This window comes from Marasmius oreades, chromosome 7 (assembly GCF_018924745.1).
Source record: "Marasmius oreades isolate 03SP1 chromosome 7, whole genome shotgun sequence".
In the NCBI taxonomy this organism is placed as follows: domain Eukaryota; kingdom Fungi; phylum Basidiomycota; class Agaricomycetes; order Agaricales; family Marasmiaceae; genus Marasmius; species Marasmius oreades.
This window is the reverse complement of record NC_057329.1, coordinates 3,426,907-3,449,531: the sequence shown is the minus strand read 5'-3', so window position 1 is coordinate 3,449,531 and position 22,625 is coordinate 3,426,907. Positions and strand designations below refer to the sequence as shown.

The following is a 22,625-nucleotide window of genomic DNA, read 5'->3' as shown; positions in this document are numbered from 1 at the left end:
CACACAACATTGCCGCTTTGTTATGTCGAGTGGCGAGTCTATCCGTTTTCACTCCTTGGATAATATGACCTTGATTAGCCTTATCTTCGAACGGAGAGCCCTTTCCTGGAGCTACCTTCAATCTTGTCCGTCTAATCATTCGAAATACACGTATACACCATACAAATCACAGCAATCAATTATCCCGAGTCATCCCCTCAAGCGCTTTCTTCAACAAGGTATTAGGGTCCTCCCAGTGAGCCTGACGAGCGGAATTCTCAGCAAGGTACGCCGTTATTTGTACATGGAAGAGACCCACATAATGATTTCCACCAATGATCCTATACGTTTTCATCGGTCGCACTGCAGCTCCTTTCTCCACGCGCAAGTCATGAATACGTTGAGTCTCCAACGAGCCCCAGGTACACATCCAGTTCGATCTTGTACCAACAACCATGGTGAGTTTCAAATCGGGGAAATATGTCCGAGTCAGTCCCTCATCGTAAAACACACGGTCTGATAGTTCCTTCAGCGTCGTTTGCATCGGTTCAACAAACCTTTGAGGGGATCAGTTGAAAGTAACTGATACACGTCGTTATTAGAGACGCTCACATCGGTAATTCTGACCTCACAGTCGCAGTCTCATTCACGTACCTCTGAAATTCCTCTTGTGACCACTTGGTGATTGTCGCATCACTACTTCCTTTGGTGGGTGTATCCATGTCACGAAGGTCTGCAGAATTTATATCGCGATGATTATAGAAGGAGCTAACCCAAAACTTGAAGTTGGGCGCCTTTGAGCCGGGAATAGTCTGATCGGAATTGTTCAATGGATTGTAGACGTCCACCCCAGGAGGGAGCGGGTACGCAAAACATAAATGAGGGGGTTCTGGGGTATGAACCGTTCAGCACCGCCGAAAGCGGATAGTTCAAAAGACGCACCATACAAAACTAGGTCCTTGATGTACGGCTTCAGCTTCAGGTAAGTCTCGGGAGGCGACAACTTCGGATCGGAAAATAATGCCATGGCTGAGGAATTCCCCATAGAACAACCCATGATAGCGATACCTCCCGCCTTGTGGTCACTCGAAACCTTTGGGATGTTCTCGTTCTCAATGAACTGTTCAAGAAACTCTCCAACCTGCACTCCGATCTTCTCCATAAAAACTCTGCGGCCTTGTCTCAGATCTTCGAGCTCAGAATCGGTGTATGGTGTCGAACCGGGATAGTCACGTCGATTCCAAATGACCGTGCGTAGATTGAGTGGATGCGCGACGCTATGAAGTTTCTCATAGCCGGCTTAGAACGCGAGCAGTGAGTCAATTTAAGATAACCAGTGACAATATACACTTACCTCCGTTGAAAGCACTTCCGTGAAAGACGACGAGAGTCGTGTAATTGTCGGAATGTGGAGGGGGACCACTGTCAGTGAAGAAAATCTGGATGTTGTTCGAAAGTTCGTAGGTATGACTGGTGAACATTTTCGAGAATGGATGGGAATAATGGGTGGGGAAGACGTATAGTCCCCGCGGGGACTGTCAGTCTTCTCTTTATACGTCCATATTATCATGCCGTTGATTCGAACCCCTATCAAAAAATTGCGTCATTTACGCACCGGATTTTAAGCCTTTTTGACCAAAAGGACAAGGGAAATATCCTAGCGTGATAGAGGACATGCTAGGACGGTCTACCCAACTAATGCAGTCTAGATCGGTAATGAGGCGCCATGACCATCGCCGTAAGTGTCGACGATTGAGCGCTGAGCGTTTAAACATAAATCTTTGACAAATCTACTTGGCGGGTTTTTTGTCAGATTCAGCCGAAATTATATTCAATCGTCAAATGTTGGTCAAAAATCTCCCGAAGGACCGGTACAATTGCCGGTGACCGACCGAGCCGGGCTCAGCGTTGAACAGAACCTTATTGGGCAACTCTTCGAAAGTATGTCCTATTTCCTCAAATTTATTCCTGACTAAGGATATGCAGGTGGTACAGGAAGCGTCCGATCTCTCCTCGGACGACCAGACATTGACATTTCCATCTCGCCTCTGTTCACATAGAAATGGAGACCTCGGTCTCCTCCATATGCATCACGATGGATATAAGACCTTCCGAACCTCTATGCTATGATTCATACAACTGTGGCGGACGTGCAATCGGATGGTCTGCATTGTGCTATCGTATCAGTGCGTTTCCGATTTTGGCATTAAGTCCGAATAGCGTGGGTTCACTTGCTGAGATGCTGCGAAAGACGCGGGAGAAGGTTGCTTCGAGCGTTTTTTATCTTTGTTTCTGGGCCTTATCAAGAGATATGCCTCTCAAAAGTCATGCACATGGTGATCCTGTTGGGATGCAGATGAACAAGGGCAGGAATAGAGAGTGAAATTTTCACACATCCTCCCGAGCGGCGAGAATTGTGCCATAATGATACTCGAAGAATATGTACTGAAATGACAGTGGGCATTCAAATATTCATTTTTAATTCATTTGTTACACGGTGTTCACATCGCACGCCCGTTCCAAGTGTCAGATTTCGTGTTTGTTACTCAGGCGCTCAGTACTCAGTGGCGGATCTCAAATTCTCAATCTCTAGGCGCTCGAGTCTTGATCGGTGTGCTCGAACGAGCACAAGTAACATCTGCGTCAACAGCTTCCTGAACCTCGGATGGTGAAAATGAGATTCGAGTTGAAGAATATCAAGAGCGTACGCCGGTTGTGTTTCAAGCGCTTAATCGTCGAGGTTGATACCAATACTAGAAAGACCTAGGGAAATGCATAAATGTATATAGATACAAAGTGGTGTATCATAGAAAGACATTTAAATAAGAAAGTGACTAGTAGCACAATTCGTGCATTCAGAGGAAGTAGCCTTAGGGCTAGTACTTTTTCGAAGTAGTGCAACGTTCTGGCGTTATATGTCGTGACCTATGCCCTTTTCATCCATTCCGATGTGCCCTTGACCTACTAACCTAGCCTTTGATGCGTATTGGACTTGGCACCTGCGTTAAAACTGTGAGGAAAGGAACAGTCGGGATTCGAAATTGGATGACGGTACTCTGTCAAAAATTGACTGGGTCCAAAGGCATTAGAATATGAAGGTGTAGCAGACGCGGGATGGTAACTCTGTGGATGACGCGACTGGTGAGGGTGAGACTGGTAAATCGAGGGATCGTAGCTTTCGACCGGACCAGGACTAAAAGTCTGGCTTCCTCCAGTCACGGAGTAGGAAGAAGGACAAGGGAGAAGGGAACGAGTATGCAAGGAATAGTTCGGGTCTGAACGGATATCCATCGTGCTCGAAGCTGATGAAGGTGCAGTGGAAGTGGATGCGGTTCGGTTCAGAGAGTATGTAGACGATGGGGAAGACGATGGGGACGAATCGTCTTTGCTGGTCGGATCCTGTTCGTCTACGTCCTCACTTTCAACGGGATCACTGCCGCGAGCATTTCTTCCCCTCTTTCGTTCACGTTTATCGCCCCCCTTCAAATACCGGTAATCGAGTGTCCAGTAATGCCGACCACCCTGTTTATGGGACGATTTCACGAAGCACTTTTTGAGAGAAAGTAGATGGCGGATGTTTCCCTATAAAGTGATTTTAGATTGATACCTAGTCAGTAAGAGAGTCTGTTTTACGATGACATCTATGGTCACTCACTTTCCACCTGGTGATCGTGTCGGGATTACGAAGATGCGTAAACCTGTTTCCGAGAACGTAATATATATCGGCCAGTGTAAGTCTCCTCTCCTGACTCGACCAAATAGCTATCTGAGTGAGGGCGACATAAGTGAATGAGGGTGGAGGCGGGTCGGGAATGGAATTAATATGAACAGGAATGGTGTTGGGTATGCTATAGGTTTCCCTGAAGATACTCTCGACTGCGGGGACACTGATGTCGATTCCGAGTATTGGCGGGTCTGGGAGATCCTGGGTTTCACTGGCAAGCGGAAGCGTTTCGACTGAAAGTTGGGGAGGTGCTACTCGAAAGGAACCGAGTGACGCGGTAAAACTCTGGCGACCCGGCGGGTATGTGAGTGTCCCTGTCGGTGGTGCTTGTTCTTGAAAACTCTACAACAAAAGGCCGGCGTCAACAAAGCCAGGAAGTGGACCAACACCGATGTGAACTTACCAGCTGGTAGTTGTCATCATAAGCCTGGCGGGACTCCTGTAGCAGTGGGCTGGTGTTGTACCTCGGAGGAGACTGCAATTCTGACGGGTGCATTGGTAGACGGGGATCACTATAGGAAGGGGATACAGAAGAAGAGTTACTGCGAGGGTCTTGGAGGTGGTCATGACCTCCGAAAGTATCGAAGGTGTGTGACCGACTCCCGGCCCCGGGCCTGAAGTTGCTGCATAGGTAACCGAACGGGACAGCGAACACAACGCAATTCCATCATATGGGACATACAGAATGATAAGGTTTTCCCGTTAGCATCTGGTCAAGGGGACACACAATGGTACCCACGTTCTTGTAAGGACACCGTGACTGTTTCCTTGACCAGTATTGGTTCTGGAAGTCATTCTGAGCCGGGAAGAAGACAGAGACGATTGAGAACGCTGGAGGCGAGGCCTTGAGGGCTTTATGATAGGGTGCCAGGCTCGAATATTTATACACTCTGCATCATGTTTCTGTTACTTTGCATATGTTTGCAAAATATTGCTCTGGAAAGGAAATTCTAGGACGGATTGGTTAACAAACAAAAGACCCTGCAAAAAAGGATTGCTGTCTAGTGGGTTTTAGGTCGTCAAATCGTTCCCACGGTGGGTGGGAACTATTTCTTGCTATATCTGGATCATGAAGAGGTGCTTGAAAAGGCATGTCTTGGGCGTAGGTCCAAGGTAAATTTTCCCTAGTAAGGTATACAGTTTGACGCCTTCCACGCTCTATTCAACTAGGGTAGGAGTGGTTCTAGGAGGGAGTTTGAGTCTTTTGAAGATGTCAATGCAGAGCTTAAAAGCCTGACCTTTAAAGCTTCTTTTAAAATTGCTTGAATAAAGTTCGGGAGACTCCAAGGAGACCCAACAAAGTCTAAATGCGTACGACGAGTGTTGTTAGTAGCGGATAAATGTTGATTTTACATGGATTGAATGTAATCGGAGTATTCGAGTCCATCATCATTGGTTTACAATGAGAAAAGGAACCACATCAGCAAAATTCCTGACACGCTGTAATGCCATTACAGCCCTCACGATCTGGTATAACGGGCACGCTCCAAGCTGCCCGTTGTTATCTAATCTCGGGGGTTCGCGACAGTCTTACAATACAGTCACGACACTGTTGCGAGACTGTCGCAAACCCTATATTTTGTTGTAACACCTGAGGGAGTTTTCAACGAGTTGTGGCCAGTGGTAGCAAGTTGTGATACTTGTAGCGAGTTTGGAAGGTTAGAATCAAATGCGGGGCTTGCAATGAGTATCTGCGTTCATAATGAAAGGTGGAGGTGGCAGCCAGTTGTGAAGGTTATAACGGCCTCAAACCGTTGGGACTGATATTGATAGCTGGAATGTGTAGCGGCCGTTATCATGCAGTTACAACTCAAGGTTGCTACGACCTCAAAAAAAAAACAATAACAATTGAAACCTTCGAAAAGAGAATAATAAAAAAAGCTTATATTCAATTTAAATACACAAAAACATAAGCATATGCTCGGCTGGTTGAACCGCTCCCTAAAAGTATCTCGCTACCACTAACAATGTCATCCTAGAAAGGTATCAGTAACACTGTACTCAGAATGTTAGAATACGACACATACGTACCATCCCAGCACCCTCCTGTCCAATCTCCCTGAAGACCTGATAAAATATTAAGTAATAGTAGGCAAGATTAATGAACGTTACATACCATAAGAACAATCTGGCAGCGGGTCGGTGACATCGTCATAGACACTTGAAGCTTCAATTACATTCTGGATGATGTCAACCTAATAGCCGCAGTTTGTCATTAGTCGGTATGGTCTAATTGATGGGCACTTACTGCAGAGCACGGTGATAGGGTCAGTGAAGGTACTTCTGGTGGGCTGTAAAGGACAATGAACTTCGTTCGCGCCGTAGGTCACAGGTACGTATTATGAACCTTCAGGGTAGTCGGATTAGCCACATATATGTGGGATACTTGACGATGACAACAACTGTCAACTGTGTTGAGTGCTTCAAGGTTAATGTACAAGCTTGCGAGAAAGGGTTGATGACTAGGCGTTGTTCAGTTTCGTTGAATATTAAAGAGAACATGCGACATACCTTACGGGCTTCCTCCATGAAGCAATAACATTCAGTACTTGGGAGCTGAAGATTAATGAGTTACGAAGAGCTGTATAATGATCAGGCTTGAGGGAAAGTGTTGGTAAGAAGGGGAAAGAAGGAATGAGACGGCGGTGTATGGAGGGAGAAAGGAAGGGCGGGGGCAAGTTCGAGTTTCTTGGCCTTATATATGATCCTGGGTGAGTCCATGCATGCTAAGACAAGTTGTACGTCATTTTGATTGTCACCAAGACTCAAAGAGGGCAGGAGAGGGAGGACAAGCCTTGGGAGACGCGTTGAGTGGAAGACGCGATAGTGGTAGAGGGCAAAGGATCGTGGGAAAAATAATTTGGACTGCCACGTCGGCCTTGTCAACTGAGTTATCACCGAAAACGTCGCTGTGCAGCGCCGGCCGGCCTGCCAATACAACGGCCACAACTCGCTGGTACGACCAAAATCCCTCACTAACCATTAAGTACCTTACTACCAATTGGGAGCAAAACAACCTTCTCCCACAATAGTATCAAGTTTCAACACTCTTGCATCAAATTTTGCCATGGTTCCATCGGATTGTCATTAGCGGTAACTGTAGTATAACAGGAATTCAACTTGTAAAACTCATACTATTAGTTTCATCCAGTTACTTTGGATTTTGATACTATTGTAAGATTGCTATAAGACTCTCATAACACTGTTCTAACCATCCCCAACCATAGTACTAAATTGTAACCGTCGCTACCTGTGGTATTGGGGTTACAGCGTTTCCGGATTTTTGCTGATGCAGCTGGACGAGCGAAGGTTCAGATGAAGGTTCTGGGGAGAGACGTCCGTGTCGGCGGAGTTCAAGCGTGGGATTGTGACGATAAGATAAGATAAGGTATTAGCCGTATACGCGTGGAAGTTTTCCCCTGACCTGTCTCCCGCTGCTTGAACTCCGCTTCCAGTTGATTCCGCTCGACATAGTCGGAATGAAAATTTCGAGTTTGATGCAATAATCCTGCTTCTACTCTAAACAAGTCAAAAGACTGTAGAAAAAGACAATAATTTGCACATGGTATCTGAGGAAAAATCGTGACTGATGCTACGTGTTGCCGACTCTAAGAGCTGTTTCATTAATGTCTGGTTACTTAAAGTTCAGGGCTCTAGCTGAAACCGCAGATTTTCTAATTATATGTACAGAAATTTCGTCGCTTTTTGTAGAAGGGGCGGCGTCGACAGAGGGAGACGACGGGGGAAAAGAAGGAAAGGCTCCCTGTATTCGTACATAACTAGTACTATATAAGGAAATACGGAATATGAAATACGTCTATCTCGGGATGGACGGCGATGCTGGAGCGACCGCAGCCAACAACATTCAGCTGATCCTCAACACTTTTCACCTGCATTTCCACTTTGAAACTTCTTTGAAACAACTTTCTTGCTGATGTATGAGTTCATATGATGGAGCCGAGGGAATTCAAAGTTGCTCTAGTGACTGAGAGAGTCCTTCGGTAAGAGGAGCAGTAGAGATCAAAGAGAGAACAACTTAATTACCACGCGATGCCGTTCCGTGCCGCGCCGTCACACCATGTGTAACCCGTTCTTCACCGTGGCGTCCTTGCTTGCAAACGATCACGATGGAGGGAAGCTTCTACCTCAACGAGTCGAATTATCCTCACGATACACCCCTCGATACCGCACCAAGCCGGCTTGAAGGTCTCTAATAGAGCCAAATCAACTTCTCGTCCCGGTTTCGCTAAGAACAATGACTAACAAGCCTAGGGGATGGCCTCCAACGGGAACGGGATAACCTCTTGTGCGAAGGGGTTTTTAGCTATAAGAGGGTGCTCTTTGTGCACCATACTCAAACCGAAAGCCGAGTTTCAGAATCCGACTTCTCACTCTTCTTCTAATCCCGTCAAAAATCATGCGCGTTTCTGTCGCCTTGCTCGCTACTCTTGCCGGCCTTAATGGTGGTATGTCTTCCTTTACAACGCGAATAGTTTTAAAATCTCTGCTCACCCTTTGATCACAGTTCTCGGATACAAATTCCCTCGCCTCGACAAGAACGACACGGTTCTGCTCATCGTTGACCACCAAATCGGACTTATGGAGGTGGTGAAGGACTATGAACCCGTCGAGTTCAGGAATAACGTTCTCGCACATGCGGAACTTGGAAAGGTTTTTAACCTTCCGACTGTTCTGACTACTAGCACAGAAGACGGTGTGTATCTCTCGTTGTCGCCCATTTTCTCTAGGCTCATCCTATTTCAGGACCCAACGGCCGAATGCTGCAAGAGATTCTAGACATGTACCCGGACGCACCCTTTATCAAGCGTGAAGGTGAAGTTAACGCATGGGACAACGCAGATTTCCGTGCGGCAGTAAAAGCTACCGGCAAGAGTCAAGTTATTGTCGCTAGTATCGTCACCGATGTACGTCTTCGATCACATTCCTATCTTTCCTCGCCGCAACCTTGCATACTGAGTTTCCACTCAAATATTAGGTCTGCACTGCTTTCCTCTCTCTATCTCTCGCAGAAGAGGGATACACCGTTTTCGCCAACATGGAGGCATCTGGAACTTACAGCAGGCGTGTCGCAGATGAGACGAACAACCGATTGAGAGATGCTGGCGTGCAGGTCATGCCGATGTTCGCTATTGCCTGCGATCTCATGAGAGATTGGAGGGCTACTCCTGGTTACCCTGAATTGAGCCCCTTCTTTGACAAGTACGTTACATTCCATCCTATCGTCGTATTTTCCCATTTATGACTTCGTTCAGGTATTTCCCTGTCTACGGTCTGGTCGAGCGTAACTTCAAGTCTTCCCGCAATGGAACGCAACATTAAAGGCATGCCTGTAAAGCAACCTGTGAACGGTTGAACTGTAGTCCTCCGGTTACTGGTAATCATACCTTATACTAGTGTGCTACACCCAAATAGACTCAAAATTCAAGTGCGCTGGAGGGGCTTGAACCTGAACTTGTGGCCTTCTCGACCCTTCCAACCTTAATCTCAAGGAATAGCTCGCTCACCTCCTCCTTGGGTTCAAGTTCTACAATAGTCCCCTTGTAGTCCCCCTCCATCGTCTCCTCCGAGAACACCTGTGGACGCAAGTACGCCAATACACGGGTTCCACATCATCGGTCCCACATTATTAAAGCAGGTGGTACTTTTTGGTGATACTTATAGATTGACCGGAATGGCTTCAGGCTCTTCCGCTATGCCACTTAGGGTCCAAACGTTTCTTGAAGATGTTCGAACTTCGAATTTCATCCCGTCATTCTGTGTAACTGCCGTGTTCACTTACTCGTTCCTTCTAATAGCTGCCGTCGACCACAACTGACTTCAAAACCTTCATCAACCTTATTCACTTCCATGACCGAAGGTCCATTATCACTCACTCGACGCCATCGTTGTACTCTGCTAAGGGCACTACTAACCTCGATATGGAAAGACCTCCATAGTGTCGATGCTCAGCTAATTCTATGACTTTCGCCAGAAAAACGATTTCGCATACGCTCTCCGTAAGTCGGAAGCCTTGCCAACGGGCTGGTCTCCCAACAATCACTAGGTTCCAAAGGGGCTAGAGTTTGGAAACTTAAATGTCCAGAGTCAGGACTTCAATCTGAACGACGTGTTAACCAGCACGCTAAGAGACTTTGCCAAGCAGTACAAATTGTTTTTCCTGAATGCAAAGTATAGAAACGGAAGTTGGAGGATAGGGATCCGGCTACGACCCTTGACAATGTCATGGTGAGTTCGTCTCAAATCTCGATGATTCGTATCATTGCATTGGCTCCTTCACGTTCAAGTTGTTTAGGCGGGGCTCCCTCGAAAGCATATTTGGTCGTCCCTCGTTGATGACCACGATTCCCCCTACTGGGCTGCCTATGACATAGCGGCAGAGTTCCCGGACAGGCGAGAAAAGGTGTCTGGAAAACTTCTTCGGGTCGCTTCTAGGCTGGAAGAAGCGCGGAGGCATCTTGTTGATATTCTTTATGGGAACGCAACAAATCCTCTCTACAGTCTCGAAGGCGGCCTGGCAACAGGCTCACGATATCATCATCAAACAGGACACTGACAAGCTCGTTGGTTTTTATCCAGACGATCTATCCACATCGTGCATGTTCTTCCACGGACTGCAATTGATGGATCTTGCAGACGAGTTTCGGAGGACGCCAAGGAGCGGTTGGATCAAGGAGGGGGCTGGTACGAGTTCTCTTGATGGACCGTCCTGGACTTCTTTCACAAAGGGCTGGCGGAGAAGGGTAAGGAAGTCACAGGATGGGCGAAAGAACATGCGGAATGAATAATCCTGTCTATCCGTAGAGGAATCTTCTATTCTATCACCATCGACTTGCTCAGTGTCGTCGTATTACTGTATTGAGACGAGGCGACTCTGAATTCAACCGGCATGACGAAAAGTTGACGTTTCGCGAACCTAGGCCCCATGGAGGTCAAGCTGGCGGTTTAGCGGGATGAGGAAACGGTACGGGGTTGCTGGACGCTGAACTGCAGAGATCAAGGGTTATTTTCCTGTGCAATATAAAGTTAAGAATCAGAATATGCATTTTGGGTAACACAGAGCGGGAAGGTCTTACAAGGAGTAGGAATTTGGAGATATCGTCTTAAGTTTTCGTGCGCAAGCTTGAAACCCGAGTACTCCGCATTGATGAGCTAGTATAGCGGACTTTTTGCAATAAGTACCACCTCGTACAGTCGCTCACGGGTAACATGGAGGTCTCAAATCCCGTCCATCAGATGTTTGAGTAGAAAGGACGACTGTTTTGAGCTCCAATGACAGATGCTGCCTAAGAGGAGTATTAACAACTGTGGCTGTCCGAACTCGAACTAAGAATGAAAGCGAAAGAAACCCTAGAAACCGGCTCTTAGCATTGCCAGTGTTCTTTCTGTGGAGTTATGGTCGATATAACGGGCCCCGGTGCATGTATAAAAGATCGAATGGAAACCTTACCTCCTCATTGCGATCTCCCATCCTTTACAACAACCAACCTTACCCAGTTATGCATTTCAGCTTTGCCGCTACATTTTTCGCTGCTGCTGCCATTGTGGCCAATACTGCGCTCGCCGTCCCAGCTCCCGCTCCCCAAGACTGCGTGAGTACCCATCCATATTCCTGCCATTCGAACGGCGAGGTGCTAATCGCTATGTGTCCCTACGTCAGATCACTGTGTTCTTCCCTGACAGCTGCCCTGGTGATCATCCACTGGCATGTAACGGTGCAGGGAGTATCACACTCTGCTGCACGGTGAGTTTTCAATCAATCTTTCAATCGAGGTGCGAAAACTTACATCATCATTTCATAGTCTTGCTAGAGGTTTCTTGAACCTACAAGTCGCGGTTAAAAACTGTAATCGTTAAAGAAGTGTGTTAGGATTGTTTAACTTCGAGATGTAATGGCAACTTTGCATATCAGTTTGAACGTTGCTTATATAGATCGAAATTTAATGTGTGATGCATAGTGGCGACGTGGGGAGATCAGCTTATATGAAGTTCCCTTCAAGTACGAGCACAAGATAAATCGACAAACCGAAAATGAATTCGGCGTTCGCAATTTAGCAGCAATCGAATTGAATGAGGTTGAAGGATTAAGGAGCGTTGACCAATGTCACGAACTGTCCCTGCTATGTAAACAGGCACGTGACCAGAGTTACTCCGGCCGTCCACCATCATCTCCTCCTTCCCTTGTCGCCGACGTCAACGATGTAGAAGCTTGCGACCTACCCATCCATGAGCAATGTCTACTCCATCAAGAGTCATCCAGATGACCGATTTCCAACCATGTATGTCATCTTCGAGTCGGTGCCAGTCGCCGCAGCGCGTCCGGTAACCGCCCATCATTAAACCAAAGACGCTGGCAGTAAGGGGGTTCTCGTGAGTACTTATACAGCTTTTCTTTCCTCCAACAAGAAAAAAAAATCTTTTTCTAGATCTTCAATCATGGATTTACCCCTCCAGCAAGTTCTCTCTGGCATCCTTAAAATGACCGACGCTTCAGGGTTGAACGCCACTGAAATCATCTCTGGTATTCTAAATGCCACTTCATCGTCGTCAAATCATACAGAAGGGACGACATTGAACACGTCCCTCTTCAGTGGAAGCATGCCAGCAAACATCCTAGCCCTTTTTCCCCTCTTGTTTTCTTTTGGGGCTTTGAGTGGTTGGGTCAAGATCTTCCTGATTGGCGGTCTTGTTGAGACGTGTAGGAGGTGGTTTGGCCTTTTTTACGAAAATGCTGTGGATTCGTTCTATATGACGGCGGTGTTTGACGAGGACGATGTTAGTTATCGTACGCACTGTTCTTTTTTCTTCTTCTCTTTGAAGCCATACTGATTCCCTCGATGTAGAGTGGATGATGGTCTGGTTATCGACGCAACCTGCTTGGGGTACGTTGTGACTCTTTCCTTTCCTCTTCACGACGAATGGTTGACTCGTGTTCCCTCCACAACAGCCAAGATACGACAAGTTCAAGTAAGCACGGACACATACGGCGCGGATAGAACCGCAATCAGCATCGACGCCGACGACGACGAAGATGCAGTAAATACCCGAAAAATGTTTTATATTCCAACACCTTCCAAAACCTACACATTGTGGTACAAGGGACGATTTCTGACAATCACGAGGAGCGAGGAACAGGGAAGATGGGGGAGGGATAGTAAACTTCATTTGACGTGCGTTTTTCTGTTGGATGTATTCTCCCATCACACCTAAATGTCCTTCGTCTATCAAGATTGACGACTCGCGATCCAAAATTACTTGCTGAACTCCTCAAAGATGCACGTCGAGCCTACATGGTTTGTCGAGAAGACAAAATGTGCATATGGACCTCGGATTCTACCAACAGCTGGCGACAGGTCGCTCGTCGTGCAAAGAGGAGTTTGGGGTCGATTGTTTTGGATCCTGGAGTTAAGGACACGATCATGGAAGACGCCAGAGACTTTTTGGCGAGTCGGAAGTGGTATAATGAGCGGGGTATTCCTTTTAGGAGAGGTTACCTGTTGGTTAGTCCTCCATTCATCGCTCATGACCTTATCTTTTAGCTTATCTTATCATGTTTCTTTAGTACGGCGCCCCGGGAAGTGGGAAGACCTCTCTCATCCACAGTCTGGCTGGTGAACTCGAGTTGGATGTCTACATCATCTCTCTCTCGCGTATCGGATTGGACGATAGCGGGTTAGATTCCTTGATCAACGAGTTACCGGAACGATGCGTTGCCTTGATGGAGGATATCGATGCAGCGTTCACTCATGGGTTGACCCGAGAGTTGGATGAAGATCTGGACGAGAAGAGGTTGGGTGCTAAGGACGATGAAGATTCGGGAGATGAGCCGAACAATAAAAAGAAGGGTCAAATGCCTGTTCCGAATGCAAGCCGGTGAGTCTTGTTTCAAGAACATTTTCATTGTGTTACGTGCATAACTGATAGTATCCCTTACTATCTCAGCGTCAGTCTTAGCGGTCTCCTCAACGCTCTCGACGGAATCGGCGCGCAAGAAGGAAGAATCTTATTCGCCACTACGAACAAATACTCTTCGCTCGATCCTGCCCTCTGTCGACCAGGCCGGATGGATCTGCACATCGAGTTCAAGTTGGCTAGCAAGTACCAGGCGAGGGAGCTATTCAAGAGGTTCTATAATCCGAATGCGCGTGGTGAAGAAGAACAAGAACAAGAAAATAGGAAGGAGAACGAAAGCATGGGGTGCGAGAAGAATGAGGAGGACGAGAAGTCGGAAGGGGATTCGGGATATAACTCCACAAACGATTCTTCTTCGTCGTCGTCATCTACCCTCTCCCTCCCTTCCCTCCGATCTTCCGGAAATGTTGATTTACCAAAGCCCGCTGTATGTGGAGCTATGCACCAACACTGCCACATGCACGGTCCAAAGCTGACCAAACGTCAGCTCGAACGTATGGCGGAAGAGTTTGCGGATGCAGTTCCGGAACGAGAGGTGTCGATGGCAAGTTTGCAGGGGTATCTGATGACGTATAAGATACGTCCTGAGGATGCGGTGAAGAACCTTGGAGGATGGATTGAGATTGAGTTAAGAGAGAAGAGAGAGAAGGAGAGGAGGAAGGAAGAGAGGCAGAAGAGGAGAGAGGAGAGACGGAAACGGGAACCTAATAAGAGAGAGGAGGGGCAGAGTGAGGGGGGATTATCGGATACCCATTTACGGTCTGATATACCACATTCATGATCCTGGTACACAAAATAATACTCTGATCTACAAAATAGAAATACAGAAAACCCCCGCATTCTATAATTCACTTGGGGGCATACTCCACAGACGGACGTGATTGTCATCACTCAGTCGCGGCGAGTGAGGCTGCTAAGGGAGAATGTTTATTAGACATGTGATGTTACACATGTACAGAAATGCTGGGATCAATTAATACAAGGGATAGATAACCGAAGCTATAGGGATGCTAATGAGCTGAAAGGCGTCTGGTTTGGATTGGTCTAATTTGGTGGTTAGGATACCCCGTCTTACGTTTATGGGTTGCGCACCTGGTCGAAACCGAGCATGGTTCGGGTGCAAGCATTTACATCCGAGCTTTCATCCTGAGCTCGTACAGGCACCCTGGACGTTGTCCTTTTCACCTCCCACTGTCGACTCGGATTGAAGGTTGGGAGTGGGCATGATGGTCGTTTGCAGTCGTGTAAGTGCCGCTGCGTCAAAGAGAGGATATTTCACATTCTTCCGGATCTCAGTGAGATTGAAACCGGGCTTGGTGTTGCTATCTGCCTTCGGGCCCTTGAGGTCATCAACACGTGCGAACACTTCAGAAGTGAGCGGTCGTAGATCAGGGTCAGTATTCCAGCAGTCCACCATGATATTCCACATCCTGTCGTTCAACGAAGTCGAGTCTGAGTCGGGGCGAAGTGGGTGTTTCTTCTCGAACACTACAGCGACAATGATTTGACCATCATTGAACCCATGGAAAGGTACGGTTCCAGTAAAAACCTTTTAAGAATCTGTGAGCGTGTATCAGAAATGACCAACGGTGTTGCAAACTCGCCTCATAACTCACACAAGCAAAAGCATAGATATCACTGGACCTTGAGGAGGTGCAGGGTGGGTCTGACCATAGGAGTTCTGGTGAGAGATAACTTGTTGTTCCTTTAGACTGCGTTACCATCGAGGAAGTTGGCACGCTGAGTGCATAGGTGTCGATTACCCGAGATAAACCAAAATCTCCGATACATGCTCTTCCATCCGGGGTGATCAAGATATTGAGCTGTTGGTGCCCTTAGGTTAATAAGATGCATCACAGATGGAATGGTGCTATCACTTACAGCTTTCAGATCACCGTGTGCGATTTTCTTGTTGTGAAGATATAATAGACCAGAAGCAATGTCGTGCACCTGGAACACGGAAATTTCGTGGCTAATACGGCAGAGTTGATTGGAACAATTGACAGATACCAATGAATAATGATCAACATGATCTCTGGAGGTATCTTTTAAGTAACATGCGAGATTCCCCCGTTCCATCCACGGGGAGACCAGACATATTTGCTCTAGATTCTTGCCCATAAAATACACTCCTATGAAGGGTAAGAGATTGGGATGTTCGAGCTGTTGCCAGACAATTGCTTCTCGCATGTATTCCTGTTCGAGTGCCACTTAGTCAGCCTGTGCCGCGAGGACGCTTGATTCGGTTACGCACATTCAAAAGCTTTTGCACATCAGAATCATGGTATATCTTCACAACCTTCAAACACACGAAGGTCCGCTTTCCTATTTTCCCTCTCCACACGTCCCCAAAAGTACCACCACCAACGGGGAAGTTTCCGAGCTTCTCCACATTCTCAATCATCAGACACCGTGGACATAAGCCTGATCGCTTGGAAAGGCGAAGCATCATGTCAAGTATTGAAGACCGTAGTCCCGCCGGGATGTCAGGAATTTCGGCGAGCTGTGAAATTGATAAGATACAACCAACACTTCGTAACTCGTAGAATTGAGACTGACCATTTGTAATGCGTCAAGCCACAACTGCGCACCATTTAGTTTCCAAAACACGTTTCAGTCGCAGTTTATCCTCTAGCACACTTTCCACGAGACGACGTAGATCATCGAACTCTCCCAAGGCACGAACAGCTTTTTCGGCATCTACCCTTTCGAAATCGGAGCCATCATTCGTTAGTTCTGCAGATTGACCGACAAAAGCTCGCTGCTGACCGGCGATGATAGTTGAATGGCTCTGAGGGAGAACGGTACTCCTACATTTTGGGTCCGAAGAACCGAGACTCACACCGTCCAACTTCTCATCCTCTCCATCTTCCACCATCGGTTTCTGAATCTCGTCCAAATGGGGAACAGGCGATCGGACAAGGGTAGGAGATTTGAGATTATCCTGAAGTCGGATAAGCTCTGCGGTGTCAAGAACGGGGTATTTCACGTTATTCTGGAGTCGAGCGAGGTTGAAAGTGTCCCAATTAGGAGCAGGCTTGATGATATTGCTACCAGTCTTTAGGCGCTGAAGCCGAGCAACACGCGTAAGCACTTCAGAAGCAGCCGGCCGCAGATAAGGGTCATCTTCCCAGCAATCCTCCATGATGTTCCACATTCTGTCGTTCAACAAAGCTATGTGGGGGCGAGATGGCCGTTCCTTCCGTAATACAGCGAAAATGACTGCAGCGTTCCTGAGTTCTTGAAAAGGCACGTTTCCGGCGAAAATCTATCAAACCTATGAGTACGTATCGAAAACAACGGGAAGTATGGCAGTCTACCTCGTAACATACATACGAAAAAGCATAGATATCACTGGATGTCGAGGAGGTATCGAGTGTTTGTTGTGAATAACTCTGGTGCCATCCATCTCACAGAGGCACTGCGGGGCCCAGAAGTTGCATCGGCGCCGGCAACTCGAGATATACCAAAACCTTCAATACGGGCTCTTTCGTCGGGAGTGACTAAGATATTGAGCTAGTTATGTTCTCAGATTAATAACAATTGGATAGAAATAGTGATGTGCGGGCTCGGGCTCAGGCCCTAGGCCGGCCCGAGCTTGAGGTTTGGAAAGCCCAAGCCTTGGGCCTGAGCCCGGGCTTTTAGTAACCGCTCTTTTACTTCTTTTATGCAGCTGACAAGTCACTAAAGACTGTATAATTCTTTGTACAGACTAAAAAGCTCAATTTTTTCGAGTCAAATACACAATATCCAACTCCTCATAACCTTATTATCAATACTTCCCGCCAGGGAAAACCTCCCACATGTGTTGCTGCTGCCGCACTTGCCAATGGTAAGTACCACCACTTCTCTAAAAGTATTCTAGATGTGTAGTTGTACTAAATAACCTAAATAATGAAGCTTCGGCCTTGATACAAATTTTCCTTAGTAAGCCTGGGCTCAGGCCCAAGCCGAGGGCTTAGAGCCCGGAGCTTGGGCTCAGGGCTCGGGCTTGGATTTTGTTAGGCCCAAGCCCTCCTAAGCCGAGCCCAAGCCCGGGCTTCAGGCCAAGCCCGAGCCCGCACATCACTAGATAGAAAAGATCGACGTGGTTACTGACACCTCTCAGGTCCCCATGAACGAGGTTCATCATATGAAGATACGATAAACCTGAGGCAACATCATATACTTATAGCATGGAAGGGTTGGTTTGGAGATGAAGGTAGAAGGATCGGTGAATACCAATGTATACTGAGTGATCAACTTGTTCTCTTGGACTTTCTTTCAAATACCGCACGAGATTCCCTCGTTCCATCCACGCAGAAACCAAGCACGGCCGTTCTCTAGCCTTGTCCAGGTAATACATACCCATGAATGGTAGGATATTGGGGTGTTTGAGCTGCCACCAGACAATTGCTTCTCGCATGCATTCCTGTCCCGGTGCATCGTCAGTCAAGCTCGCCATGACGCCAAAAACTCGATTCATTAACGCACCTTCAGAAGCGTCGGGCCATCCGAAACATGAGTCCTCAAAACCCTCAAATGCACGACCTGCTCCCCGATTTTCCCCTTCCATACATCCCCGAAACCACCGTAAATAATGGGAAAGTCCCCGAGCATCCGGACGTTCTCGACTATGAGATGTTGCGGACACAAGCCTGAACGCTTGGAGAAGCGAAGCATCATGTCGAGTATCGAGGACCTTAGCTCCGCTGTAACATCAGGAAGTTCAATGATCTGTTGAGTTTTCCGTCAACAAGATGCAGCCAACACTTCATAACTTGTAGAATCGAAACTTAAACTTACCATCTGTAATACGTCAAGCCACAATTGTACATCCTCTCCATCAGTTTCCAAAAGATCATTCAGCTGTTCTTTATCCTTCAGCACACCTTCCACGAGATGACGTAGATCCCCCAACATTTCCTGAGAGATATTAAGATTACTGCCATTAGTTTGAGGGATTAGTCCTCCCGTTGAGATAGTCGGAGAAGTTTGGAGAAGTAAAGAATAAGGTGCAAGATAAGCCTGATTCAGCTGCGTCATCATTAATGGTTTCGCGAGCAGCGTGAGGCTGTAAGTTGGCCGCAGAAGAGGCACTTGATCGATGACAGTACTCCCCAATTTGTATCATGTCAAGGGATCCTGTTTTTATAATCTGGATCCAGTGCGGACATGTGCTCCTACTGAGTGGGTAGCGAGGTTGTTATATAAACGCTGAAGCGCTGCATTTATCCCAGTTTTCCCACAGTAGAATTGAATCTTCAACACCTCGAGACATCAGGAGGTTTGGGCATTTTTGCGAGACAGCGGTGGATTTATTTTACGACCCTGTGGGGCTCGGTTTCAGACAAGAATATAGACGAAACCGTCACAAGAATGATTAGTCTTTCTTGTATCTTTTCCGCTACATGTAATGACATACCTTCCGTATCTTCAAAGTCTCACTCAACGTTCTCCTCGATCCTCTAGATGGAACCGGCGCACAAGAAGGAAGAATCACATTCGCTACTACCAATGAATACTTGTCCCTCGAACCTGCCCTCTGTCAGCCTAGCTGAACGGACCTGCATATCAAGTCCTTGAAGTTGGCTACCTAGCGCTAGTACCCAGTGAGGGAATTTGAGAATTCTTGGACGCGGTTATGGGATGTGAGTGAGATGAAGTGAAAAGGTATGCGGGAAGATGAGTTGAGATGGAAGCTTGAGATCGCGGCGCCGAGGGCACAGTGGTTGACCTTCAGATCTAACAGGTTTCCTGTGATATTCATGAACGTACTGTAGGACCACAAGCTTATAAGTAACGATAGACATAGTTCCATCTGCATAGCAAAACTTTAACTACGGATGGCCACTAAGGCAGACATTTAGCCTCGCTTTAAACCCATGTTATCGTAGGCTTGCTCGCTTCCCCGCTCGAGTGAGATTGGATGTAGTGCGAGATAAACGCCGAAAGTGGGCATCTCTCCCAAGCATATGGGGTCTGGGAAGGTGATCGTAACTGGCTGATGCAGAACGGTTGAAAAGGGGACTAGTATATCGACGGACTGCACCCTTCACGTCGAATGAGAAGCGTCTAGAAGTGCCAGAATCAACGATGGCCGACAACGGTCTCTTCCATCCACCATCGTTCAACATGTCTTCGGTGTCTAGTAACTGGCTCGATGCAGTGGAATAGGGGAAATGGGGTGAAATTTGAGACTCTGCGTCGGTGTCTGGACAGATCAGTCGATTTAGTGTTGACACCCATTCCCGCATTTGATCTTCCCGATCGAATTGAAGAGTAAAGAGCTCCGTCTTCCCGTCGTTTATCCACCATATACCAAGAACGCATTGCGCCGGAGCTAGAACGGCAAAAGAACGAAGGGTTAGCGCTTATGGACTAGAATTGAGTGAACGTGCACATACTGGTCGAAATTACTTCGGCCCTATCTACAGCAGCGATGGCAATACGACCATTAACCACAATCGGTGAGCGATTCTTCCAAGAAATACTTGTCGTAGCGTCCACATTGAGGGGGGAACGAACACGGATAGGAATTGGATTATGATCCGTGCAGAGAAAGAGGACCTTCTCAAAGAGAAAAACGCGACATTCTTTCATGAGGTTGGAGCTCATGACAATCAGAGTGTCGTGGAGTAGAAGTTGACCAAAGGTTTCTAATGGGAACCCCCTCCAATCTTCAACTCGAGACTGGAGGTCCATCAACGTGAGATTGATCTCGGCTTGTCGTCGGGCTTCATCCATCCCTTCAATAATCATCTGAGCGGCCTCCAGTTCGGCCTGCAAAGCATTCAGTTGGGCGAAAATAGCATCAAATTGACGATAAAACAGACCTCAAGCTTCATGCATGCCATGGCCCACACCTCCCGCACATGATCCCTTTCAACCTCTACCGTCGGTTTCAAGGTCTCCTGTGAAGGGAGAGCAGTCGGTTGAGCGATGGCAGGAAACCTTCCGAGGTTACTTTGAAGTCGGATAAGTGCTGATGTGTCGAGAAGAGGATATTTGACATTCTTCCAGATCTGAGAGAGGTTGAAGGTGTCCCAGTCAGAAGCAGAGTTAATACTGCCACCTGTCTTCAGGCTGACGAACCCAGCGACGCGTGTGAGAACCTCAGAAGCCGCCGGTCGCAACTGAGGGTTACTATCCCAACAATCCACCATAATCTTCCATATTCTGTCGTTTACCGAGGTCAAGTTCGGACGTGGTGGGTACTTCTTGTGAATCAATACAGCGACAATGACTGCACCATCCACGAGTTCGTGAAAAGGTACGTTTCCCGTGAAAATCTACCAAAACCTGTGAGCGTGTGTCAAAAACGACGGAGAAGCGGAACATAGCTACCTCGTAACACACACAAGCAAAAGCATAGATATCACTGAATGTTGAAGATGTACAGGGTGGATCTGAGCTTAGAATCTCGGGTGAAAGCCATCTCGTCGTTCCTTTGGAATGTGTTGCGGTCGAGGAAGTCAACCTGAGTGCATGGGTGTCGGCAACTCGAGAAAGGCCGAAATCTCCAATACAGGCTCTTTCATCGGGGGTGACCAAAATATTGACCTAGTTGTGTTTTCAGGTTAATGGAGATCGAGAATAGATAAGATAGAGCTGGTTTTATTACTGACACCTTTCAGGTCCCCGTGAACGATTTTCATTCTATGAAGATATGATAAACCTGATGCAACGTCATACACCTATAACACGGAGGGTTGGTTGAGAGATGGGAGATAGAAGGATCGGTGAATACCAAGGAATAGTGATCAACCTGTTCTCTTGGAGTATCCTTTAGATACCGCACGAGATTCCCTCGTTCCATCCAAGGGGACACCAAGCACAGCTGTTCTCTAGTCTTGTCCAGATAATACATCCCCATGAACGGTAAGAGATTGGGGTGTTTGAGCTGTCGCCAGACAATCGCCTCCCGCATGTATTCCTTCAGCGCATCGTCAGCCAGACTTGTGTTCCGAAAAACCATAAAGAAGCGCACCGTCAGCAGCTGCCGTACATCGGAAACCAAATAAACCTTCACAACCTTCAAACACACCGTCTGCTCCCCAATTTTCCCCTTCCATACATCCCCAAAACCACCGCCGCCAACGGGGAAATCTCCGAGCCTCTTCACGTTTTTGATCATGAGACACTGTGGACACAAACCTGACCGCTTTGCAAGGCGAAGCATCATCTTGAGTATCGAGGAGCGTAGTTTTGATGGAACATCAGGAAGTTCGCCGAGCTGTAGAATTTTCGTTGAAAATTGAGAATCAAGATACAAGCAACATTTTGTAGCCTGGAAAATCGAAACTAACCACTTGTAACGCATCAAGCCATAACTGCGCGTCATCTCCTTTAGTCTCTAAAAGCTTTCTCGACCGTTGTTCATCCTCCAGCACACCTTTCACGATGCAGCGTAGATCATCCAAACTCGCTGGTTTTCTTGGTTCATAGAGTTTTGTGAAGAAGTTCATGACTGTAGAGAAGATCTACAGCCCGTCACCGGTCACCGCCGGCGGGAACATAAATCGAGGCCTTGCCGCAATGCACAACTTTTGAATACGGATCAGGCGATACATGGCGGGGTTGACATATTGACACATACCCAATTAATGCTAAATTCTAACAAGACATTCGATCCCTCTCATGGTCGAAGTCGGCTTTGGCTAGAGGCACTATCGAAGAATGGTTGAGGCCGTCGTCGTCGAGGAAAGCCTAGTAAGCCAGGGACAAAACGCGACAGCACGTGCTCTTCCATACGCGGCGGTGCGAGACTCCAGACTGAAGAAGGTCGCATAATATTAATGTACATGTAGAGGTTTTTTTTGATTCTACTATTCTTTGGGTATATAAAACAACGAAATTGACAGAACTGTAATTGTTCTGCATTCAATCGAGAGGAAGAACGAACTTCTGTACAGCGAGTTATGCAAGCTCTTTCGCTGTTCTTACCCTTCGCGAGCTAGCGCTCAGCATCTCCGATCTGGGCCACCATTAGGAAGTTTTAGGCTATTATCCG

The 22,625-nt window shown here is 47.2% G+C and overlaps 8 protein-coding genes across 8 annotated transcripts; 2 read left to right on the top strand and 6 right to left on the bottom strand.

Annotated features, from left to right (window-relative positions):
* Positions 1 to 128: 128 nt before the first annotated feature.
* Positions 129 to 1,624, bottom strand: E1B28_011833 (uncharacterized protein). Its single transcript, XM_043156888.1, has 5 exons — positions 1,334 to 1,624; positions 922 to 1,278; positions 592 to 868; positions 299 to 536; positions 129 to 241 (listed from the first exon to the last, which is right to left on the bottom strand). Exons 1-5 carry the CDS (start codon positions 1,458 to 1,460, stop codon positions 176 to 178), a joined length of 1,065 nt encoding a protein of 354 aa, XP_043006703.1. The 5' UTR covers positions 1,461 to 1,624; the 3' UTR covers positions 129 to 175.
* A 1,410-nt stretch (positions 1,625 to 3,034) lies between these two features.
* Positions 3,035 to 4,199, bottom strand: E1B28_011832 (uncharacterized protein; the record flags this gene model as incomplete). The annotated part of the gene is made up of 3 exons (XM_043156887.1): positions 3,035 to 3,561; positions 3,635 to 4,045; positions 4,107 to 4,199. Coding segments are annotated over 3 exons (1,031 nt in total), but the record flags the coding sequence as incomplete, so codon positions are not given.
* A 3,620-nt stretch (positions 4,200 to 7,819) lies between these two features.
* On the top strand, positions 7,820 to 9,230 carry E1B28_011831 (uncharacterized protein). Its single transcript, XM_043156886.1, has 5 exons — positions 7,820 to 8,169; positions 8,229 to 8,417; positions 8,468 to 8,628; positions 8,700 to 8,923; positions 8,977 to 9,230. The coding sequence occupies exons 1-5, from the start codon at positions 8,121 to 8,123 to the stop codon at positions 9,041 to 9,043; spliced, it is 690 nt and encodes a 229-aa protein (XP_043006701.1). The 5' UTR covers positions 7,820 to 8,120; the 3' UTR covers positions 9,044 to 9,230.
* A 2,635-nt stretch (positions 9,231 to 11,865) lies between these two features.
* Positions 11,866 to 14,480, top strand: E1B28_011830 (uncharacterized protein; the record flags this gene model as incomplete). Its single annotated transcript, XM_043156885.1, has 7 exons — positions 11,866 to 12,506; positions 12,565 to 12,603; positions 12,669 to 12,891; positions 12,951 to 13,221; positions 13,284 to 13,594; positions 13,664 to 14,392; positions 14,453 to 14,480. Exons 1-7 carry the CDS (start codon positions 12,158 to 12,160, stop codon positions 14,478 to 14,480), a joined length of 1,950 nt encoding a protein of 649 aa, XP_043006700.1. The 5' UTR covers positions 11,866 to 12,157.
* A 294-nt stretch (positions 14,481 to 14,774) lies between these two features.
* Positions 14,775 to 16,085, bottom strand: E1B28_011829 (uncharacterized protein; the record flags this gene model as incomplete). The annotated part of the gene is made up of 4 exons (XM_043156884.1): positions 14,775 to 15,182; positions 15,238 to 15,456; positions 15,515 to 15,829; positions 15,888 to 16,085. The coding sequence occupies 4 exons, from the start codon at positions 16,083 to 16,085 to the stop codon at positions 14,775 to 14,777; spliced, it is 1,140 nt and encodes a 379-aa protein (XP_043006699.1).
* A 120-nt stretch (positions 16,086 to 16,205) lies between these two features.
* On the bottom strand, positions 16,206 to 16,790 carry E1B28_011828 (uncharacterized protein; the record flags this gene model as incomplete). Its single annotated transcript, XM_043156883.1, has 2 exons — positions 16,206 to 16,333; positions 16,403 to 16,790. 2 exons carry the CDS (start codon positions 16,788 to 16,790, stop codon positions 16,206 to 16,208), a joined length of 516 nt encoding a protein of 171 aa, XP_043006698.1.
* A 929-nt stretch (positions 16,791 to 17,719) lies between these two features.
* E1B28_011827 (uncharacterized protein) lies at positions 17,720 to 18,808 on the bottom strand. Its single transcript, XM_043156882.1, has 3 exons — positions 18,419 to 18,808; positions 18,107 to 18,349; positions 17,720 to 18,044 (listed from the first exon to the last, which is right to left on the bottom strand). Exons 1-3 carry the CDS (start codon positions 18,659 to 18,661, stop codon positions 17,802 to 17,804), a joined length of 729 nt encoding a protein of 242 aa, XP_043006697.1. The 5' UTR covers positions 18,662 to 18,808; the 3' UTR covers positions 17,720 to 17,801.
* Positions 18,809 to 19,500: 692 nt separating this feature from the next.
* Positions 19,501 to 22,080, bottom strand: E1B28_011826 (uncharacterized protein; the record flags this gene model as incomplete). The annotated part of the gene is made up of 8 exons (XM_043156881.1): positions 19,501 to 19,955; positions 20,020 to 20,395; positions 20,449 to 20,904; positions 20,960 to 21,175; positions 21,241 to 21,309; positions 21,363 to 21,548; positions 21,603 to 21,848; positions 21,922 to 22,080. 8 exons carry the CDS (start codon positions 22,078 to 22,080, stop codon positions 19,501 to 19,503), a joined length of 2,163 nt encoding a protein of 720 aa, XP_043006696.1.
* Positions 22,081 to 22,625: the final 545 nt, after the last annotated feature.

Bases quoted from the DNA above. Each gene is read 5' to 3' on its own strand.
- E1B28_011831 (XM_043156886.1), top strand. From the start codon at position 8,121: ATGCGCGTTTCTGTCGCCTTGCTCGCTACTCTTGCCGGCCTTAATGGT. The intron at 8,629-8,699 runs GTACGTCTTCGA...CTCAAATATTAG, and splicing joins TCGCTAGTATCGTCACCGAT to GTCTGCACTGCTTTCCTCTC. The intron at 8,924-8,976 runs GTACGTTACATT...GACTTCGTTCAG, and splicing joins TTGAGCCCCTTCTTTGACAA to GTATTTCCCTGTCTACGGTC.
- E1B28_011833 (XM_043156888.1), bottom strand. From the start codon at position 1,460: ATGTTCACCAGTCATACCTACGAACTTTCGAACAACATCCAGATTTTC. The intron at 869-921 runs GTGCGTCTTTTG...TTCATACCCCAG, and splicing joins CAAGGACCTAGTTTTGTATG to AACCCCCTCATTTATGTTTT. The intron at 242-298 runs GTGGGTCTCTTC...TCCGCTCGTCAG, and splicing joins TCATTGGTGGAAATCATTAT to GCTCACTGGGAGGACCCTAA.
- E1B28_011827 (XM_043156882.1), bottom strand. From the start codon at position 18,661: ATGATGACGCAGCTGAATCAGGCTTATCTTGCACCTTATTCTTTACTT. The intron at 18,350-18,418 runs GTAAGTTTAAGT...AAAACTCAACAG, and splicing joins GGCTTGACGTATTACAGATG to ATCATTGAACTTCCTGATGT. The intron at 18,045-18,106 runs GTGCGTTAATGA...GCACCGGGACAG, and splicing joins ATGGCCCGACGCTTCTGAAG to GAATGCATGCGAGAAGCAAT.